The sequence below is a fragment of the Neolamprologus multifasciatus genome, chromosome 3, assembly GCF_963576455.1.
Source record: "Neolamprologus multifasciatus chromosome 3, fNeoMul1.2, whole genome shotgun sequence".
Taxonomy (NCBI): domain Eukaryota; kingdom Metazoa; phylum Chordata; class Actinopteri; order Cichliformes; family Cichlidae; genus Neolamprologus; species Neolamprologus multifasciatus.
This window is the reverse complement of record NC_140441.1, coordinates 435,772-454,579: the sequence shown is the minus strand read 5'-3', so window position 1 is coordinate 454,579 and position 18,808 is coordinate 435,772. Positions and strand designations below refer to the sequence as shown.

The 18,808-nt window shown below is 43.1% G+C and overlaps 1 protein-coding gene across 1 annotated transcript in view; it reads left to right on the top strand.

Moving 5' to 3' along the window:
- Positions 1 to 8,723: 8,723 nt before the first annotated feature.
- Positions 8,724 to 18,808, top strand: part of LOC146520921 (uncharacterized) — a 19,749-nt gene continuing 9,664 nt past the window's right edge. The window contains exons 1-4 of the mRNA XM_085154351.1: positions 8,724 to 9,561; positions 13,612 to 13,726; positions 13,811 to 13,915; positions 14,096 to 14,221. Of these exons, the coding sequence (XP_085010477.1) occupies positions 13,650 to 13,726; positions 13,811 to 13,915; positions 14,096 to 14,221 (308 nt within the window). The 5' untranslated portion in view covers positions 8,724 to 9,561; positions 13,612 to 13,649. The remainder of the gene's footprint in view (positions 9,562 to 13,611; positions 13,727 to 13,810; positions 13,916 to 14,095; positions 14,222 to 18,808) is intronic.

The window sequence follows — 18,808 nt, the reverse complement described above, 5'->3', positions numbered from 1 at the left end:
TTATTATTATTATTATTGTTATTGTTATTGTTATTATTATTATTATTATTATTATTATTATTATTATTATCATTATTATTATTATTATCATTATTATTATTATTATTATCATTATTATTATTATTATTATTATTATTATCATTATCATCATTATTATCATTATCATTATTATTATCATTATTAGTGCTATTCTCTGTTATATTCTCCATAATGTAACTGCACACTCTCTATATGCTCGTGTAAAGCAGAGGAGCCAAAGAGTTTCATTCTAGATAAATGTGGCTGCTCTGTTTATCTGTACATCACAATAACAGCTGAAACTTGAAGCTTTGCCGAGCACCAAAGTCTTTGGACTGTCACTGATATCAGTGCTGTTACTCAACTTATTTCCTGTTTTACAGGAAAATGTATTTAACATGTTAAAGAGCTAAAGCATGACGGATGATACTGAAGCAAACAATCAGTCCAGACTGAGTTCTTCATGGTTGTTCCCATTGCTTTGTTTTTAGGCAGCAGCAGTGAAACCTGAAGAAAACAAAGTGTAAATGTTGATGAAGTTTAAACTTTGCCAGCACGTCTCCTCTGCCTGCAAACGATGGAGAGAGATGTTAGTGAAGTTTAGACCCACAGGAAGGTTTTTAAAGACACAATGATCAGGTTAGTGAAGGTGAGCACGATAAACTGAGCTGATCAGTCATTGTTCAGGTTTTTGTCAAACATGTAATCAGACTGATTTGTGTTTGTGTTGGATTGAAACATTTGTGAGTCCTCAGAGGTCACAGTGTGACACACTTGCATCCACTTCCTGTTTGTGTCCAACACGTCACACAGACCTGCAGCTGCCTTACAAATAAGCTTTACTGTGTTCAGGATGATGTCAGCAGGTTACAGGAGAATCCGTCAGTCTGTAACTGTTGGATCAACATCAGAGTCTGAGATCAATGACATGAAAGTGCTCACAGGTGATCTGCCAGCAGGTGTGAACAGGTGAACCTGTGAGCTTTAGGTTTCTGTGTTTTCCTCTCATCACTCGAGTCTGTTTAAAAAGCTGAAACTCTGATTCATTGCTGCAGTAAAACTCTGAGTATTAAAGTAAAGACGAGCTGCTTGAAGAACAGCTTGAGCTCATATTAATCTCATACTGTGTACACAGTATGAGATTAATATAACCTGTGCTTCATATTAATAAGAAGCACAGCTCATATTAATGAGAGTGCAGCCTCTACATGTACAAATATGTGATCCAGTCTTATTTGTTCAGTGTGAATGAGCACAGATACTGAATGCTTTCTTTCCTCCATCCTGGCTCACTGAGCAGTGATGATGCATATGTGGAATAAGTGCACATCTAAAGGGCACAAACAGTGAAGCTGTGAACTCTCTCTGCAGTGACTCCATCATCTAAAGACACTGTGGATGTGACACAGAGAGGAAACTCAGCTTTTCTTCCTGCTCTTTCTCTCGCTTCACTTTCCTGTTAAACTTTGAAAGCACAAATCAAAGACAGTCAGAGGAACTCAGCCAGACCAGCTGCTGCTCCATCTACAGGTGGAGACACCACCCACGAGTCTCTCCACCTGTAGCTTTTTCATTGGCTGTCCCCTTACATGTGACCTTGGCTACATTTTTGCTGAGTCAGAGTTTTCTATCAGATTTCTCCACCCTGAGGTCAGGGGTCAGCTCTGTCTCACACTCAGTACAAACCACAGCATCACTCAGTCTGCAAGTGTCACATTAGTCGACTGGTAGTGACGGTTGTGCCGATGCAGTGGATTTACCACATGTGAACTTCCTGCAGTATTTTGACACAGATGAGCTTTCAGATCCACCTGAGCCTGTCTTGGATCAGCACCAGCACCACGAGCAGCCCTGTAACATCACACCTCAGCCTGTGGGATATTCACCTGTTAGTACTGAGCTGGAGATAAACTGAGCTGTCAGCCACTGATCACTAAACTGTTGTCCTCTGCAAACACATCTTTACTTCCTGTCACACATCATTTGCACCTCTGGATGAACTTTAGCAAAGGTCACGTGTTAAAAAACAAAAACAGCTGATTGAAAAGCCTGGCTGAGTGATAACACAGACAGGTTTCAATATGTACACAAGGATCTCCACACAGAGCTACATGCTGAAATACATGCACACAAAAACAGTTTTACTGCAATAACAGCTCCATAAGGTAACTGCCATTCCCAGCAACACACCCACTGTGTTTAAGGTGGACTGGATGAAGAGTCGTCAACAAGAACAGACAAACAGATGAAGGTGAACAAATGCTCAGACATGTGAGATAAAGGCTCTGTACTTGTGCTGGTAGATGTCTGGGTCTGGGCTGATGTGGTTCTGATGTACAGGTCATCCCATAGACAGCCGTGCAGCACCGCGTACCTCATCACTCCAATCCTGTTTTTAATCTACAAGGAAACCAAGAAGGCTCGCTGCTCTGTGCAAGCAAATCTGTTTTTGAAAGGATTTCCTCAAACTACCAGTGTTTACATCTTGTACAAGCACATCACACATTATCAGGAAATAATGTTTTTTTCTTCTTTGAAAGCTGTGATGCTGCTTGGAGACAATTACAAAAGTAACGTGTTCAGCAGCAGCAGCTCAGAGCTGGAAGTACAAGTGTGGCAACATGTGGCCAGAGTGGTGACAGAGCTGAACACTAACCTCTGTCATGGTGGATTAATAATGCAGCTGCATTATTAAGGCTCCTCATGGCTGTACAATACATGCATCAGCAGAGGACAAGAATCCCAATGAGGAGTGGAGCCGAACCCGAAAATGAAGAAACACAGATATTGATTGATAAATATTAATGTAACCCGGGTCCCACGTAGCTCTGGTAAAGCTACAGTACAACGAGACTGGGCCTGGGTTCGTAGTGCTACTACTAATGACACCTGATACCCTCTAATTGAATTAATAAGGACCACCACAAATTTATCCCTCACGGGTATTTATTTAGACAGCAAAGAAATAAATAAAATAAACAGTTACTTTTATAAAATGAAATGAAACCACTGTAAAAGGGACTACATGGGCTATAAATAAAAGATTATCAAAACAAAATAACTCTTAGGTGCCAACTGTTATTTCAGTTACAACCACGCACACCTTTAAAAGGGATGATTTTCGATCCTTGAAAATACCTTTGGTTACAACTACACACTTACTCAATTTAAACCAAATTTCTAACAGTGGGCCCACACACACACACACTTTAACCTGTCCACACTACACCTGGAGCACGGTGCTTGTTGCAGGCCTGAGTCGAAGTTCGGGTGCGGTGAGGCCTAAAACTGATGGCCGCTTCAAACAAAACACGTGCACTTTAGTTCCAGTTAGTACTCACGAGTCCAATGAGTTTGTTAGTGGGGCAATCAGAAAGGGGCAGTTAGTTCATCAGTAGTGAAGACAGTCAGGGGTGAGGAAACAGCAGGGTCCATCCGGGCAGAAACCTCTCTCTCCCTCTCCTTTCACAGCGTCCCTCGGCTTCTCCTGCAGATCACAAATAAGTAATATCAGGACGGGTAGTCGACCTCAAAGATACACTTAGATGCAAAATCCACACCACGTTTGCCTTACGACATCTCTCTCTTTGGACTTAGCTCTCTCTGACCGCTCCCACAGATTCACACAAACTTTACTACTCGCCCCACCCCCATAACATGCTCATCAGCACAACAACCAATTACACCCCAGCATATTGCTTCTGCACAGGAAATGAACTCTAAATCAAATCAAATCAAATCAAATCAAATTTTATTTGTCACATACACAGTCATACACAGTACGATATGCAGTGAAATGCTTGGACAACTGCTCGTGACCTTAAAAAAAAAAGGCTATGAATAAGATAGGAAATAAATAAATAAATAAATATGAAAATAAAAAAGGGTAAATTTAACCAGGAAGGAATAAAATAAAATAAAATATAAAAACTTAAGTTAAGAATGAGATAACTGTACAACACAAATTAGAATGAAGGGTAATTTAACTGGGAAAGAATAAGATAAAATATATAAATTAAAGTTGAAAATAAGATAACTGTACAACAAAATACACAGTATAGAAATATATAAGAATGTATGAGAAATATAAATATATATACACACAATAACAGCAGCTGTACAAATGTTAACTGGAAATGAGTATAATATAATGAATATAATATAATGAATATAATGTCCAGTGTTGTGCAAATATGCTTAAAGTGATGAAGTGAAAACAATGTCCAGAGTGTCCAGTGTGTGTGTAAGAACTATATGTGTGGGTCAGTACTGTTTGGTGGTGTGATTGAGAGACCTGCGGGAAGAAGCTCCTCCTCAGGCTCTCTGTGTTGGTCTTCAGGGAGCGGAATCGCTTTCCTGACCTCAACAGAGAGAACAGTCTGTTGTTGGGATGGCTGAGGTCCTTCACGATCTTCCTGGCCTTGGTCCAGCACCGCCTGCTGTAGATTGAGTGCAGGTCAGGGAGCTCTGAGCGGATGGTGCGCTCAGCTGAACGCACAACCCTCTGTAGAGCTCGTCTGTCCTGCATGGTGCTGTTCCCGAACCAGGTTAAGATGTTTCCCGTCAGGATGCTCTCTATGGTGCAGGAGTAAAAGTTCCTGAGCACCTTGGGGGGCAGTCGGAAGTCTCTCAAGCGTCTGAGGTGGTAGAGATGCTGTCGGGCCTTTTTCACCACGGTGTTGATGTGACAGGACCATGACAGGTCCTGCGTGATGTGAACTCCGAGGTATTTGAAGCTGTCCACTCTCTCCACTGGGCACTCGTTGATGACGGGGGTCTGGTAGTTCCTCTCCTGCTTAGTGCTGAAGTCCACTATCAACTCCTTGTCTTACTGACGTTTAGAAGGAGGTTGTTCCTCTGGCACCAGTTCTCCAGATTCCTAATCTCCTTCAGGTAGGGCGTCTCGTTGTTGTCAGAGATCAGGCCCACCACAACGGTGTCGTCAGCAAACTTGATGATGGTGGTGGAGCTGGTAGTGGACACACAGTCATATGTGTACAAGGAGTACAGCAGGGGGCTCAGAACACACCCCTGGGGGGCTCCAGTGCTGAGAGTGGTGGAGGCTGAGACATGTCCATCCTTACTGCCTGTGGTCTGCCAGTTAGGAAGTTGGAGATCCACTGACACATAGATGAGCTGAGTCCCAGATGCTCCAGCTTGGTGGTGAGTGTGGAGGGAATTATGGTATTAAATGCAGAGCTGTAGTCTATGAAGAGCATTTTAACATAATTCCCCCTTCTAGTGTCCAAGTGAGTGAGTGATGTGTGGAGGAGATGAGAGATGGCATCGTCTGTGGAACGATTTGGACGGTAAGCGAACTGTAGTGGGTCCAGTGTGTCTGGTAGTGAAGAAATGATGAAGTCTCTGACCAGGCGTTCAAACCACTTCATCACTACTGAGGTGAGGGCTACAGGGCGATAGTCATTGAGAGAAGCAGGGTGGAGTTTCTTTGGGACAGGAACAATGATGGACTCTTTGAAGCATGTGGGGATCACCGACTGAGATAAAGAGATGTTGAATATCTCAGTGAACACAGGAGCTAGCTGGTATGCGCAGTCTCTGAGGATACGACCTGGGATGCCGTCTGGTCCTGCTGCTTTCCTGGTGTTCACTCTCTTGAAGGCTCTCCTTACTTCATGCTCGGAGATGACGAGCACATTTCCGGTGCTGGCAGTATCTTCCTGTCTGCAGCCGTTAGCGCCGCTAGCACTAGCATCGTTGGAGTCCTTAGCTGCAGCCTCGAAGCGAGCATAGAAAGTGTTCAGCTCATCTGCCAGAGTCACGGCCGTGTTCGTCATACCGGTTGTTGGTGCTTTATAATCCGTTATTGTCCTTAGTCCCCGCCACAGGCTCCTAGAGTCACTCTGTTGGAGTTTCCTCCAACAGAGTGACGCTACGGGAGCGCTACGGGAGGACTCTAGTTTCCTCCCGTAGCGCTGCTTCGCCTCTTTCACCGCCTTCCGCACGTTATATGACGCGGCTTTGTACGGGTCCATGTCCCCCGTCGTGAGCCCCTAACCCTAACCCTAAATCATGAAACCCTTTTGTTTATTGGACTCTTAACTGTAAATGAAATACATTGGTACCCAAGTATATGATTTTTAAACCTTTTATCAACTATTTATATTTTAACCATTTTTTTTATAACCGTAAACTTTTTTTTCCTTTATACTGCAAGCCCGAATATTTACAGACAGGGCTCCATTAAGATAAAGAGATAAATATAGAGATATAAATATAAAAGTGTCACGGTGTAGAAAAGTGACAGCAGGCTGCACTGAGCTGTGATTGGTTCTGTTTGTTTCCAGATTTGTGCAGCTACAACATCCCAACACCAGCTGATGTCCCCACTCTCAGTGTGAAAGTCCACACAGAGGTGGACCCACAGGTGAATCTGCCAGACTGACTGTGGAAATACATCCCTGTAAGTGTGTGACAGGTTAGAGGAGAGCTCTGTACCAGCGTGGAGTCACTGTGGGTGGATGAAGAGCATGTGTGCACACACTGTTCAAACACAGCTACAGTGGGAAGGAGAAAACTACAAACATGGTGGTCCTGGATGTTCCCCACAGTGTGAGTAATTAGACAGATGCTGTGTCCCAATTCGGGGTCTGCACGCTTGAAGTACGCATTTTAAGTGCGGTTACGTCACCGCCACGCGACGACGGCTGTCCCAATTCGAAGTGTACTTGAAATGCATACTCCAAATGCGCCGTCGATTTCCCCAAATATCAAGCGTGGTCCGGTGCACGCTTCGTGGTCCCATATATCCCACAATTCATAGCGCGGCGGTGGGTGTGGATAATTTTGCCGCAAAATACGGCAGAAGGGAGCGGCCGAAGAGTGAACTGTCAAAAGTAAGTACTGAATATGACGTCACTTATTCATGTGCGAATGTTTAATAATGAAGAACATTAAAACATTGCTGTTGGCCACATGTAGGCAAAGTTATGTGACACTAGTGATGTTTGTACTTTCAGCATTAACTTGGTTTTAAAGCCTCTACTTGTAAATATACATATAGTCGACCTTAATCTTACAGAGAATCTGATGATTTTATGGATAATTAAAGTCAGTCATATATCCACAAACACAAGCTGAAAGTCAGTGATATATATATATATATATATATATATATATATATATATATATATATATATATATATAATCTGACAATACTATAATATTGGCCATATTATATTTACATTACCATAGTGAGATGACTTTAGTCTCATGAACAACATTAACTAAATATTATTTACTAGCTAATCTTAAATGACTGTTCAGTACAGAAATGAAGCCCTTGAATCATGTTTTACAGTCCTGTGGTTTCAGCCTCAGATACTCAACTAATCAAAGTGATGTTATGACAAAAATGAATGACCAACAAAACAGTTTTCTCCTTCATTTCTGTCAAACAAAGCTGTATGTAACGCGGTTAGTATCATGGTTGCTAGGCAACCTGAACAGCGCGACGAAGCATATACCGTCCCATTTCACAAGCCTCTCACTTCCGCACTTCCCGTACTTATAGTACGCACCGTCCGTAGTACGCGTAGTGTGCGTACTTCAAGCGTGCAGACCCCGAATTGGGACACAGCAACACTCTACCAACACGTCATGTGATCACTGTGATGATGTCATCTCCTCTCCTCCTGAGTGTCTGTGATGAACACACTGGCTGTGTCCCATTTCAGGGTCTGCACGCTTGAAGTACGCGCACTACGCGTACTACATACGGTGCATACTATAAGTACGAGAAGTGCGGAAGTGAGAGGCGTGTGAAATGGGACGGTATATGCTTCGTCGCGCTGTTCAGGTTGCCTAGCAACCATGATACTAACCGCGAGAAACGTTACATACAGCTTTGTTTGACAGAAATGAAGGAGAAAATTGTTTTGTTGGTCATTCATTTTTGTCATGACATCACTTTGATTAGTTGAGTATCTGAGGCTGAGACCACAGGACTGTAAAACATGATTCAAGGGCTTCATTTCTGTACTGAACAGTCATTTAAGATTAGCTAGTAAATAATAATTAGCTCATGTTGTTCATGAGACTAAAGTCATCTCACTATGGTAATGTAAATATAATATGGCCAATATTATAGTATTGTCAGATTATTATGATTGATATATATATATATATATATATATATATATATCACTGACTTTCAGCTTGTTGTGTTTGTGGATATATGACTGACTTTAATTATCCATAAAATCATCAGATTCTCTGTAAGATTAAGGTCGACTATATGTATATTTAGAAGTAGAGGCTTTAAAACCAAGTTAATGCTGAAAGTACAAACATCACTAATGTCACATAACTTTGCAGACATGTGGCCAACAGCAATGTTTTAATGTTCTTCATTATTAAACATTCGCACATGAATAAGTGACGTCATATTCAGTACTTACTTTTGACAGTTCACTCTTCGGCCGCTCCCTTCTGCCGTATTTTGCGGCAAAATTATCCACACCCACCGCCGCGCTATGAATTGTGGGATATATGGGACCACGAAGCGTGCACCGGACCACGCTTGATATTTGGGGAAATCGACGGCGCATTTGGAGTATGCATTTCAAGTACACTTCGAATTGGGACAGCCGTCGTCGCGTGGCGGTGACGTAACCGCACTTAAAATGCGTACTTCAAGCGTGCAGACCCCGAAATGGGACACAGCAACTATCAGCATCACTGACATGTTTCATCATTTAAAAACACTTCCTGTCTCTGTGGTGGTTAAAGTGACATCATGCAGTTTGTGCTTTGACCTCCAGAGGGCGACAAATCAGCACAGACAGAGAGCTCCATTCAAACTTTGCTGCCATCAGTAATAATTCTTCAAAAATAATCATCAGTGTTTGAGCAGTTATGATATCAGGGACAATCTAGACATGTGTGACAATACTGAACATGTCACATGACACACCTTAAACATCATGTGATCCACTCTCAGTCTGCACTTTCATTCATGACTTCAACAGGTTGAAATGAGCTTTGAAGAAACATTCAGTGAAATAAATCTTTCATGGATTCATGTGAGCAGCAGATGAACTTTGTACCAACAACATCTTCAATAACAGAGTCTGAATGAAGCTCAGGTGTTGATGCTGCTCACTGATTGGACGCTTGGTTTCAGCTCTGCTCTCAGTCTTTCCTGCACAGGTGAAGGTAGAAAGTGTGACTGGATCTATAGACTGGAAACAGAGAAACATGCTGAACATTTGAAGCTTTGCAGCAGAAATGTTCATGTTACAAATACAGCAGAGCTGATCTGGGATCAGTGTGTTCACACCTGCAGCTACAACAAGGTTTCATGTCTCCACACGTCAGCATGTGAACTTTACTCTGACTCAGTCTGAGCAGTCAGACGCATATTTTTAAAGTTAACACATCAGCACACACAGAGCTGAGCCCCTCCCACCTGTGCTGAGTTTCAGGTGGAGCCCCGCCTCCTTCCAGGAAGCAGCTCACCTGTGTGTCCGTGTTTAGTGTCCAGGTGTGGAGTGGAGCTTGTTGTTGGTGTGTGAAGAAACTGTAAGTTTGCTTTGTTTCCTCCTTTATCAGTTTGTCTTTAGGAACTTTACTGTTTGTTCAGCTCATGTTTGATTTCTTTACACAACAAACTGTGTTTTTATTTCCGGTCTCTCCGTTAAAGTCAGTGAGTAATGTTTTCTAACGAGGCCGAGTGTGTCCGCCATTTTCTCAGACTCCGTCAGACTAAACACACTGAATGTGTGCTGAGCTCCGGGTGTTTATATTCACAGGGACAGCAGGAGACGGAGAGCGGACTTTATAAATTAATATTTAGTATAGATGTGTGTTAGATACAGATTCAATATGGCGGTCTTAAAAATACTGCGCCACAAACTGTTGGCTCCGCCCCAACAGAAAGAAGTGTTACAAAACACACAAATGTTATTGTAGTTCACTAAAACTGAACTCAAAACTAAAACTAGATCTGAAACAGTTAAAACGGAAAGGAAAAACTAAACACAAAAATTAAAGCTAAATTATTGATAATTATCATTTAAATTATTTTGGAAAATTAAACAACGTTTTATAGGAAATGTCTTGTTAGTGTTTTTTAGTTTGGCTAAAAAAAAGAATAAAAATGAAAAACTTGCCTCATTATTCTTTGATAGACATTTATTTAGATGTTGGATGTGAGTCACGGCTTTCACAGACTTCAGTTTTTTTTATTTTTTTTATTGAACTTTTAATTGCAAAGCAGGAAAACAGCAGTCACCAGCATATACATACACAGGACAAAGATGCATCTACATGTATGGCAGGACCTGGGAGGTAGAAAAAGAAAAAAAACCCCAACAGCAACAGTAATAAACAATGAAAAAGGTTAACAACCGTCACTTTGTTGCCAGGCTAAGTCCCGTAAGCCCGATTTCAACCTCTGAGCAGAAGGAGTGTCCAGATGGGCCAAAAAAGGGTCCCATGTGCGATAGAAAAGGAAAGGTTTGTCCTCGTGTGCTGCAGAGAAGGCTTCCATTGGCACAATCCATATCACAGACTGTAGCCACTGGCTGACAGATGGAGCCTTATCAGAAATCCACAGTACCATAATGCACTTTCGAGTGTAGTGTAGCAGTATGTGAAGGAGATCTTTGCTGCCAAAGCCGGCAGGTAGCTCATCATTTAGTCCTAACAAGCAAGTCCTTGGACCCAGATGCAGTCGACAATTAAATATAATACATAGCTTATCTATGAGTGATCTCCAAAACTGTAGAATAACAGGGCAGCTCCACAGACAATGAAACAAGAAACAGCAGACTGACATTTGTTACAGAGATTAGGCAAAGCTGGAAACATTATGTGCCTCTTCTCAGGTGTAATATAAAGCCTATTTATAAGTTTAAACTGCATTTCCCAAATAGAATTAGCTAGCTTCAGCATCTATGGCGCCTACATCTGATTCCCATTGGCCCTTGATTTTGTTATCGAGTTATCGATTCTAAGATCAGAGAGAACGTTATAAATCTTTTTAGTGATGCATTTTAGTTGGGTCGTTTTTACCACGAGTGATTCTATAGGAGAAAGACCAAACCCTCCATTAAAATCCTTCAATTTAGAAGTAATATATGCTTTACCTCAAAGTACTTCAAATCCCTTTTTGAGACCAGTCCGCAAAACCAGCCTGAAGACCAGGTAAGAAGTCAAGGTTTTCATGAATAGGAGTAAGAAGGGAGAAACGATTATAATATCCTTCCAGGCGCCTGACTTTGCGCCAAATAATGAGCATATTCTTTAACACCATATTATCTTGTGCTAGAACTGTGGCTTTACAGGAGGAAATATATAGCAGGTTACCCTTTAAAGAAGTGGACTCAGCGCTGAAGTAAATGCTCTGGGGGTGAATATGCTTTGATGGCCAGACCTGGGCGTGGTGGCAGTTGTTGTGAATGTTCTCCACTTATAAACAATTTTCCAGATGGTGGAAGGGCTGATGTCAAAGAGATCTTTTTGAATCCCTTACCAGACTGATAAGCAGCCACAGTTGTCTTTCTGAGGGCATCCCACACCTCTCTAGATCTCACTATGGCACTCACTTCAACAGTCAGGGGCACAACAGACTCAATCTGAGGTTTAAATAGGGCTCCTTTAAAATGCTGGTTAACGATGTACTGATCGTGTGCACCTGACGTGATACACCTGTGTGTGATTTTAACCATTTTAAGTGGGATAACATGTGGGGCTGTCCTCATTTAAAGTTTTGAAAAGGCTTTTCTTATCTTTTTTAATTGTTTAGTTATGTTATTTGGATTCCTCAGTATGATTTAAATTGATATTAAATATCCATATGTCCAAATATGTTTTACAATATACACGCTTTCATAGGGTGTCCTAGTTTTCTCATGTGACTGTACTCCGATGAGTAATTAAGTCATGTAAATGTTGGATCTACTTCAACAGGGAGTCATTATGACCACCAGTCTATGGCAATACACAGAGGTTGTTGCTTCTGTTATTCAGAGTGACGTCTTTAGACCAAACAAAATGATTATATTACTGGAAACATTGACAGATAATTAAATATCAGTTATCAGGTATGTCAACAGGTGAAGTTGATGTTGAGACAGAAGAAAGATGTCGCAAATAAATTGTCATGAACTGTGTGTGGAGCAGGCAGGACTTTAACTCAAAAACATCCAGGTTTACTGCGAGAAGGAAAAATAAATACAACACTCGACCAGGACAAACACAAAACTAAACTCACAAAGGAACACACAGCCATCAGGGAGGTCGCGATGCAGGACAGAGGGAGACACACACATAAATGTGGGCAAATGGGGACGGCAACACAGCTGAAGGTGATCTACAAAACAGGCAAACAAAGCTGAACATGACGCACACCAGACAGGAAACTACCAAAGTAAAACAGGAAACACTAAGGTGCAGACTAACTCACACAAGAGGTTGCTTTTGTGTGGAGACAACGAGAGCAATGTGCAAACGGTTAATGGAGATGAGACACAGAGAGTGAGGAAAGATTGAAGCATTAGGAGAACATGGGGACAGAAAAGGGAAAGAACTCACAAGGACACAGAGACACAAGGGGAACCAAAGAGGAAGATTAGAAACTCAGACTAACCTAAAGACTGCTAATGTACCTAAAACATTGTTTTAAAAATAAAAATATGTATGACCTGCACTCAGATATAGTGTATTTCTATGTTAAAACCAAGTAACACTTACTGATTTCTGTTTGTACACATGATTTAAGTGAAAAGTGCAGACGGCAGTCTCAGCTGTCCCTCAGCTGTTGGTCTCTCCCAATGAACATCTTTGCATCTTTAACTCTGCCTCCTCAAACTTCTGTGGAGAGGGGAGGCAGCACTGAACAAAGAGCTGTAACTGCTAAACGTAGTCCAGTAAAGCTGAACTAATGAATTAAACTTTTCACTTGAGCTGGATTAAGAAGTCATTCATCATGTCAGAGCAGCAGACAAACTCTCAGGTTGGTAATGAATGTATTACATGTATAAGAACAGGTGTCATGTAAACAAATGATAGCCTGACAGTAACTGTTATACTTATTGTAGCTGTTAGCTATAAATGCTAATTTAGCATAGTTTGCTCTGGTTCAGCTCTGACACACAAACATGTTTGCAATTAACAGATGATGTTGATTTCTGTCAGCAACACTTTCTATGCGCTGGTAAAACGTAGTCCTATTAATCTGCACTCAGTTACTGTTGAAACCAGACGTCAGTCCAAAAAACTGAATTGTAGAACTAAAACTGAACGGTAAGAAGTGGAATTTTTAAAAGATAAAATACAGTTTCAAAGCATTTATTCAAGTTACAATTCAGATTCAATCTGAGCAGTTCAAACTCGAATTTAACTTATTCAAATTCAGTTTCTGATGGCACAAAGTTCTGCCTGTATCACATCTATATCATCTAGTGGACTGATAGTAGAGCAGCTGATGGCAGCTTCCTCTGCCTCACACTGCTGTCTGACTGCATTCAGCTGACACTGAGATGAAGCAGCTGATATTTGGACAGCACACATGATGGAAAGGAGGATTTCAGTCAATGTGCACATGAATGATTTGTGTTTCCTCTGCAGGTGAAGGTAGAAAGTGTGTGTGAGCTGAATCAGTGTGGATGGATCAGTGTGAGGACAGAGAGGAGGGAGCCCCTCCCTCTAAAAGAACCAGAGACAGCCAGACCAAAGCTCAGAGGTGAGATGACCATCTCTAACTGTCCATGACTCTTCTCCATGTCACAGCTCAGCACTCACATCACTGCTCCATCATTATTCACAGGAACCAGCCTGGACCTCCACCCAGCTCTGTGTCCTTACAGAGTGATGGGTCTAAAGATCACCTCTTCATTGATTTTGAATCCCAGCAGGAGTCAGCTGCAGAGAGGTGAGCTGTTACCGTGTGAAAAACTGTTTACCTCTGGGTGGCGCTCTGTTCTTACACTGTCAATACTAGTTTGGAGTTTCCTTTTGCTCATGCTCAGCCTGCAAACAAGTTTATTTTTGGAACGACGGTAATCTGAGTTCTGTGGCTGCAAATGAAAAACACGTTTTTCTTCTCTAACAGGATCTTTTCTAAGAGAATTTTTGGACCTGAACCTGGACGCAGCATGCAGGATGAGGTGTCATACTATCATAGCAATGATTACAGCTTTAGAAGAAACACAGTCTCTGAAGTCGGGGGGTTAAGGAGGTGAGCTGTTAGTAACATGAACTCTTTGATTAAAAATGCTTGATGTTGTTGAATATAAACTGCAAACACGTCATTCCCTCAGTCCCATTTAACCTGTCTCTTAAAAACAAGCCTTTGGTTTCTAACCAACTGAAAAACCACTTCAGCAAACAGGAAGTGATGCTCATGATCTTGTTTTCTTCATCAGTCATGCTGTGCTGGATGTTGGAGGAAGTTAGCAGTAAACTCAGTAAAGCATAAATTTCACTTATACTCAAAACTCACTCTGACCATCAGTAATTATTTCTTAAATTACATTCAGTTTGAACCCTAGTTTTCATAGAAAACAACAGTAAGCTGCTGTCTGTCTTTCAGGCCAAGAAGACACTTTTCTACCAGGAAATAAAATCACAAGACAGTTTCTAAAGAAATTAAATATCAGCTGTTTATCAAACCGGTTCAGGAGTCAATATAATCATTGCATTTGTTTTTAAACACAAAGGAATCAAACTTTGTCCTGACATAAGAACTGAACATCTTGTCTAAAGATCAGAGAGGAGAAAGCATCCCCAACAATCCTCTCCCCATATTTCTCCACTCCACTAAATAATAATGAAACAATAATCTGTTAAAATTATGAAAATAATCTTTCATGTTGGACTTTTTGCCTCTTGGATGTCCATCCATCTTCTGCTTAATGAACTGTTCTGTAGGATTAGTTACCTTTGATGGTTGAACCAATCCAATTATCAGTAGCAGGAATTCATTAGCAGTTCCCAATAATATGTTTTTCAATTCTTTGTTTGCCCTGAAATAATAAAGTAAAAGATTTAATTGAAGACACAAGTCCAACTTCTTAGTATACACATGTATTTGCACACTACACAACTTTTTTTTTTTTGCTTTAGGTTTTGACACAAGCAGTACACTGCATGTCACACACGACAGTAAATTTGATTAAGCTTGATTTATGCCTGTGAAGGTTCAATGGAACTTGGAAAGAAAAGCAGTTCCAAAGTTCCATTGACTGAATGCTTGATTTATACTTTCTCCTCCCTATATTTTGCTCTTTCAGGAAGGAACTCCGAGAAATATGTATGCAACATGGTCGGTCAAAAAACCTCTGACTCTTACATGATGACCTCTTACATCCAATTGTGTCCAGCACACACATGTTAAGAGGTTTTAAATCAAAAGCAACATTAAGACTCACTGAGAGGCAGAATCCTGGTTACATTTGTTACAACGTCATCTAACCTTGAAACCTGCTCTCGTTGTAAATGATCCTTTTATTGGGTTACACCAGGGGTCAGCAACCTTTAACACCCAAAGAGCTATCTGGACGCAGTTTCCACACAAATGAAAACTCTGGGAGCCACAAATACCTTTTGACATCTAAAATGAAGATAACACTGTATATATTGTTTTTTACCTTTATGCTTTGTGTGAACAACTAAGGTGTGTTGCTTATGAAATCCATGAAGTGCTACAGAGAAAATTACATTTTATTTAAGTAATTAACACATTTTGAACTTTTTTTTTTTTTTTTTTTCTCGCCTGTCCCATTTGGTTCTTTAGCCGTCAGAATTGTTGTCTGAAGACCAACAAGGATACCCAATGGATTTATTTTGCCAAATGGATCATCATGGCATTGCCGTATTGGTCCATTTGATCAACCTTTGTTGTTATTATTTATTTTATTTTATTTTCAGTTGTTACAGACGGGACAGACATGAGTGAGGGATAGGAAAGGGAGAAAGAAAGAGGAAGGAAAAGAAAAACAGAAGGGGAGAGGGACAGTGAGAAAGGGGGGAAAAAATATCTCCTGGATCACCTGTTGAGAGAAAAAGAATAGAAAACAAGCAAAAAAAACAAAACAAAGCAACATACTAAACACAACACCATCGCATTAATCTAGCTAAGTGTAAACAACAGTAAATACTAAATATTGAATGTTGTTGTGCAGCACGCAGGACAGACAGCGCACAATGTGCTTTGAAGTAGCAGCCAAGAAAGGTGTGATTTAAGTCTACGAACAGTGAACACCCATGTGCACACCTGTGTGGATCAGCTTGTATTCAAATGGTTTCCCCATGTAATGGTCTGCTAGAGGATGTAGAGAGCCATAGCCCCGTCCCCCAGGGCATGAAGCAGGCATGGAGGAGATCCAGGCCCCAGACATCCAGAGGCCCCAGAGTGCAAGAGCCCAAGGAGGACCACCGGAGGGGCATCCGTGCCACCTTCATGGGAAGGGCTGAGGATCCGCAGACGAGGGGTCACCCAGTAGCCTCCGGGCAGAAACTAGAGGGGGCTGCACCGGCGCGCCCGCCGGCTCCGCCGGCAGCCAGCTGTGCCAGAGTGAACCGAGCCGCAGGCACAGAGGCCGGAGGCCCGAGGGCCCTCCGCGCCCCGGAAGAGGCCTGACCGAGCAGCAGGCGCCAGGCCCCGCCAAGTAGCCACCGGGAGTGAGCTGGCACATGACCTGAGCGCCCAGCCCCGGACACCAAGAACCACCAACGCACCGACCCCTGAGGGCATCAGTCACCGGCAGGGAGTGTGGTGAGGGGAGATAGGCCTCCACACTTTGGAGGGCCTTGGAGTTCCCAGAGAGGTGGAGTCTAAGACCCGACCTGACATATAGACACAGACAAACAGGCACACACAGACACAGACATGCATTCCCACCCTCATGCACACATATACAAACACTCAGCACTCACCCAACGTAGGAATAAACGTAAATGGACATGTACACACAATCACACTCCCCAAACATACTCTATACCCCGGGTCCAGGTATCCTCGCCCCCAGAGGGGGAAACGGCACCCAGACCCAAGAGATGTTACCCTTCCCTCCGGGGTGGAGGCAAGCAGACCGCCCCAGGCTCCGCAGCAGCAGGGAGGCCAATCGGACAGCCAGCATCTCTTCCCAGCCCCCCCGCCCCGATGGCTAGCAGAGAACGGGGGTGTGTGAAGACCCCATACCTCCCTCCTCCCGCTCAAGTGTAGTGTTGCTGCGTGTTGCTCTAAAGTGCATTTAAAACAAGGGAGAGCGTGGTGCTGCTGCCAGAGAGCAGCAGGTGTTAGCACGGCCCCTCCCGAGAACCCTCAATGTCTACATGGATTTAAAATTGAGAGGTGGGCACCGGCGCCAGAGGTAGGTTTGAATACACAGACCGTCTACTGGACGCCGTTAACGTGCCCACCCTCAAGGCCCTATATAAAAAACACCCAGCACGCCCCTGCGGGCGGTTTATCCTTCAAGCTCGGGTCCTCTACCAGAGGCCTGGGAGCTTGAGGGTCCTGCGCAGTATCTTAGCTGTTCCCAGGACTGCGCTCTTCTGGACAGAGATCTCCGATGTTATTCCCGGGATCTGCTGGAGCCACTCGCCTAACTTGGGAGTCACCGCACCTAGTGCTCCGATTACCACGGGGACCACCGATACCTTCACCCTCCACATCCTCTCGAGCTCTTCTCTGAGCCCTTGGTATTTCTCCAGCTTCTCGTGTTCCTTCTTCCTGATATTGCTGTCATTCGGAACCGCTACATCGATCACTACGGCCGTCTTCTTCTGTTTGTCTACCACCACTATGTCCGGTTGGTTAGCCACCACCATTTTGTCCGTCTGTATCTGGAAGTCCCACAGGATCTTAGCTCGGTCATTCTCCACCACCCTTGGGGGCATTTCCCATTTTGACCTCGGGACTTCCAGGTTATACTCGGCACAGATGTTCCTGTACACTATGCCGGCCACTTGGTTATGGCGTTCCATGTATGCCTTGCCTGCTAGCATCTTGCACCCTGCTGTTATGTGCTGGATTGTCTCTGGGGCATCTTTACACAGCCTGCACCTGGGGTCTTGCCTGGTGTGATTAGACCCCAGCCTCTATGGATCTTGTACTCAGAGCTTGTTCTTGTGCTGCCATGATTAGTGCCTCTGTGCTGTCTTTCAGTCCAGCTTTGTCCAGCCACTGGTAGGATTTCTGGATATCAGCCACCTCCTCTATCTGCCGGTGGTACATACCGTGCAGGGGCCTGTCCTTCCATGATGGTTCCTCGTCTCCCTCCTCTTTCTTGGGTTTCTGCTGCCTGAGGTATATATATATATACACATATACATATATATATATATATATATATATATATATATATATATGTATATGTGTATATATATATATATATGTGTGTATATATATATATGTATATACGGGGGTGCCTATTGGGACCCCAATAGGCACCCCCGTCCTCTGGTATCCACCAAGGCAAGGGACCCCAGGCCCATCCAGATCGGGGCCTACGGCAGCAGGACCGCCAAGCCCCACAGGACCCGAGGCAGCCCACCCTACCCCACCGCAGAGGAAACTGTACCCACCCCAACATTCAATCATCTCCCAGATTACACAAGACACAGACACCCAGGTTAAATTTATTCTCCACCTCTCCTATGTCTCTCCCCCACCTGCAGAGTGGACTCCTGCAAGGATGGAACAAACTCCCTGCCAGTTCAAGAGCCCCCCGGTTAGGCCGATGCACAAGAGGCCCCCTGCGCCAGGCCTGAGCCCCCGTGCACCCACCCGCCCACAACCTCGGTGACACACCGACGAGGA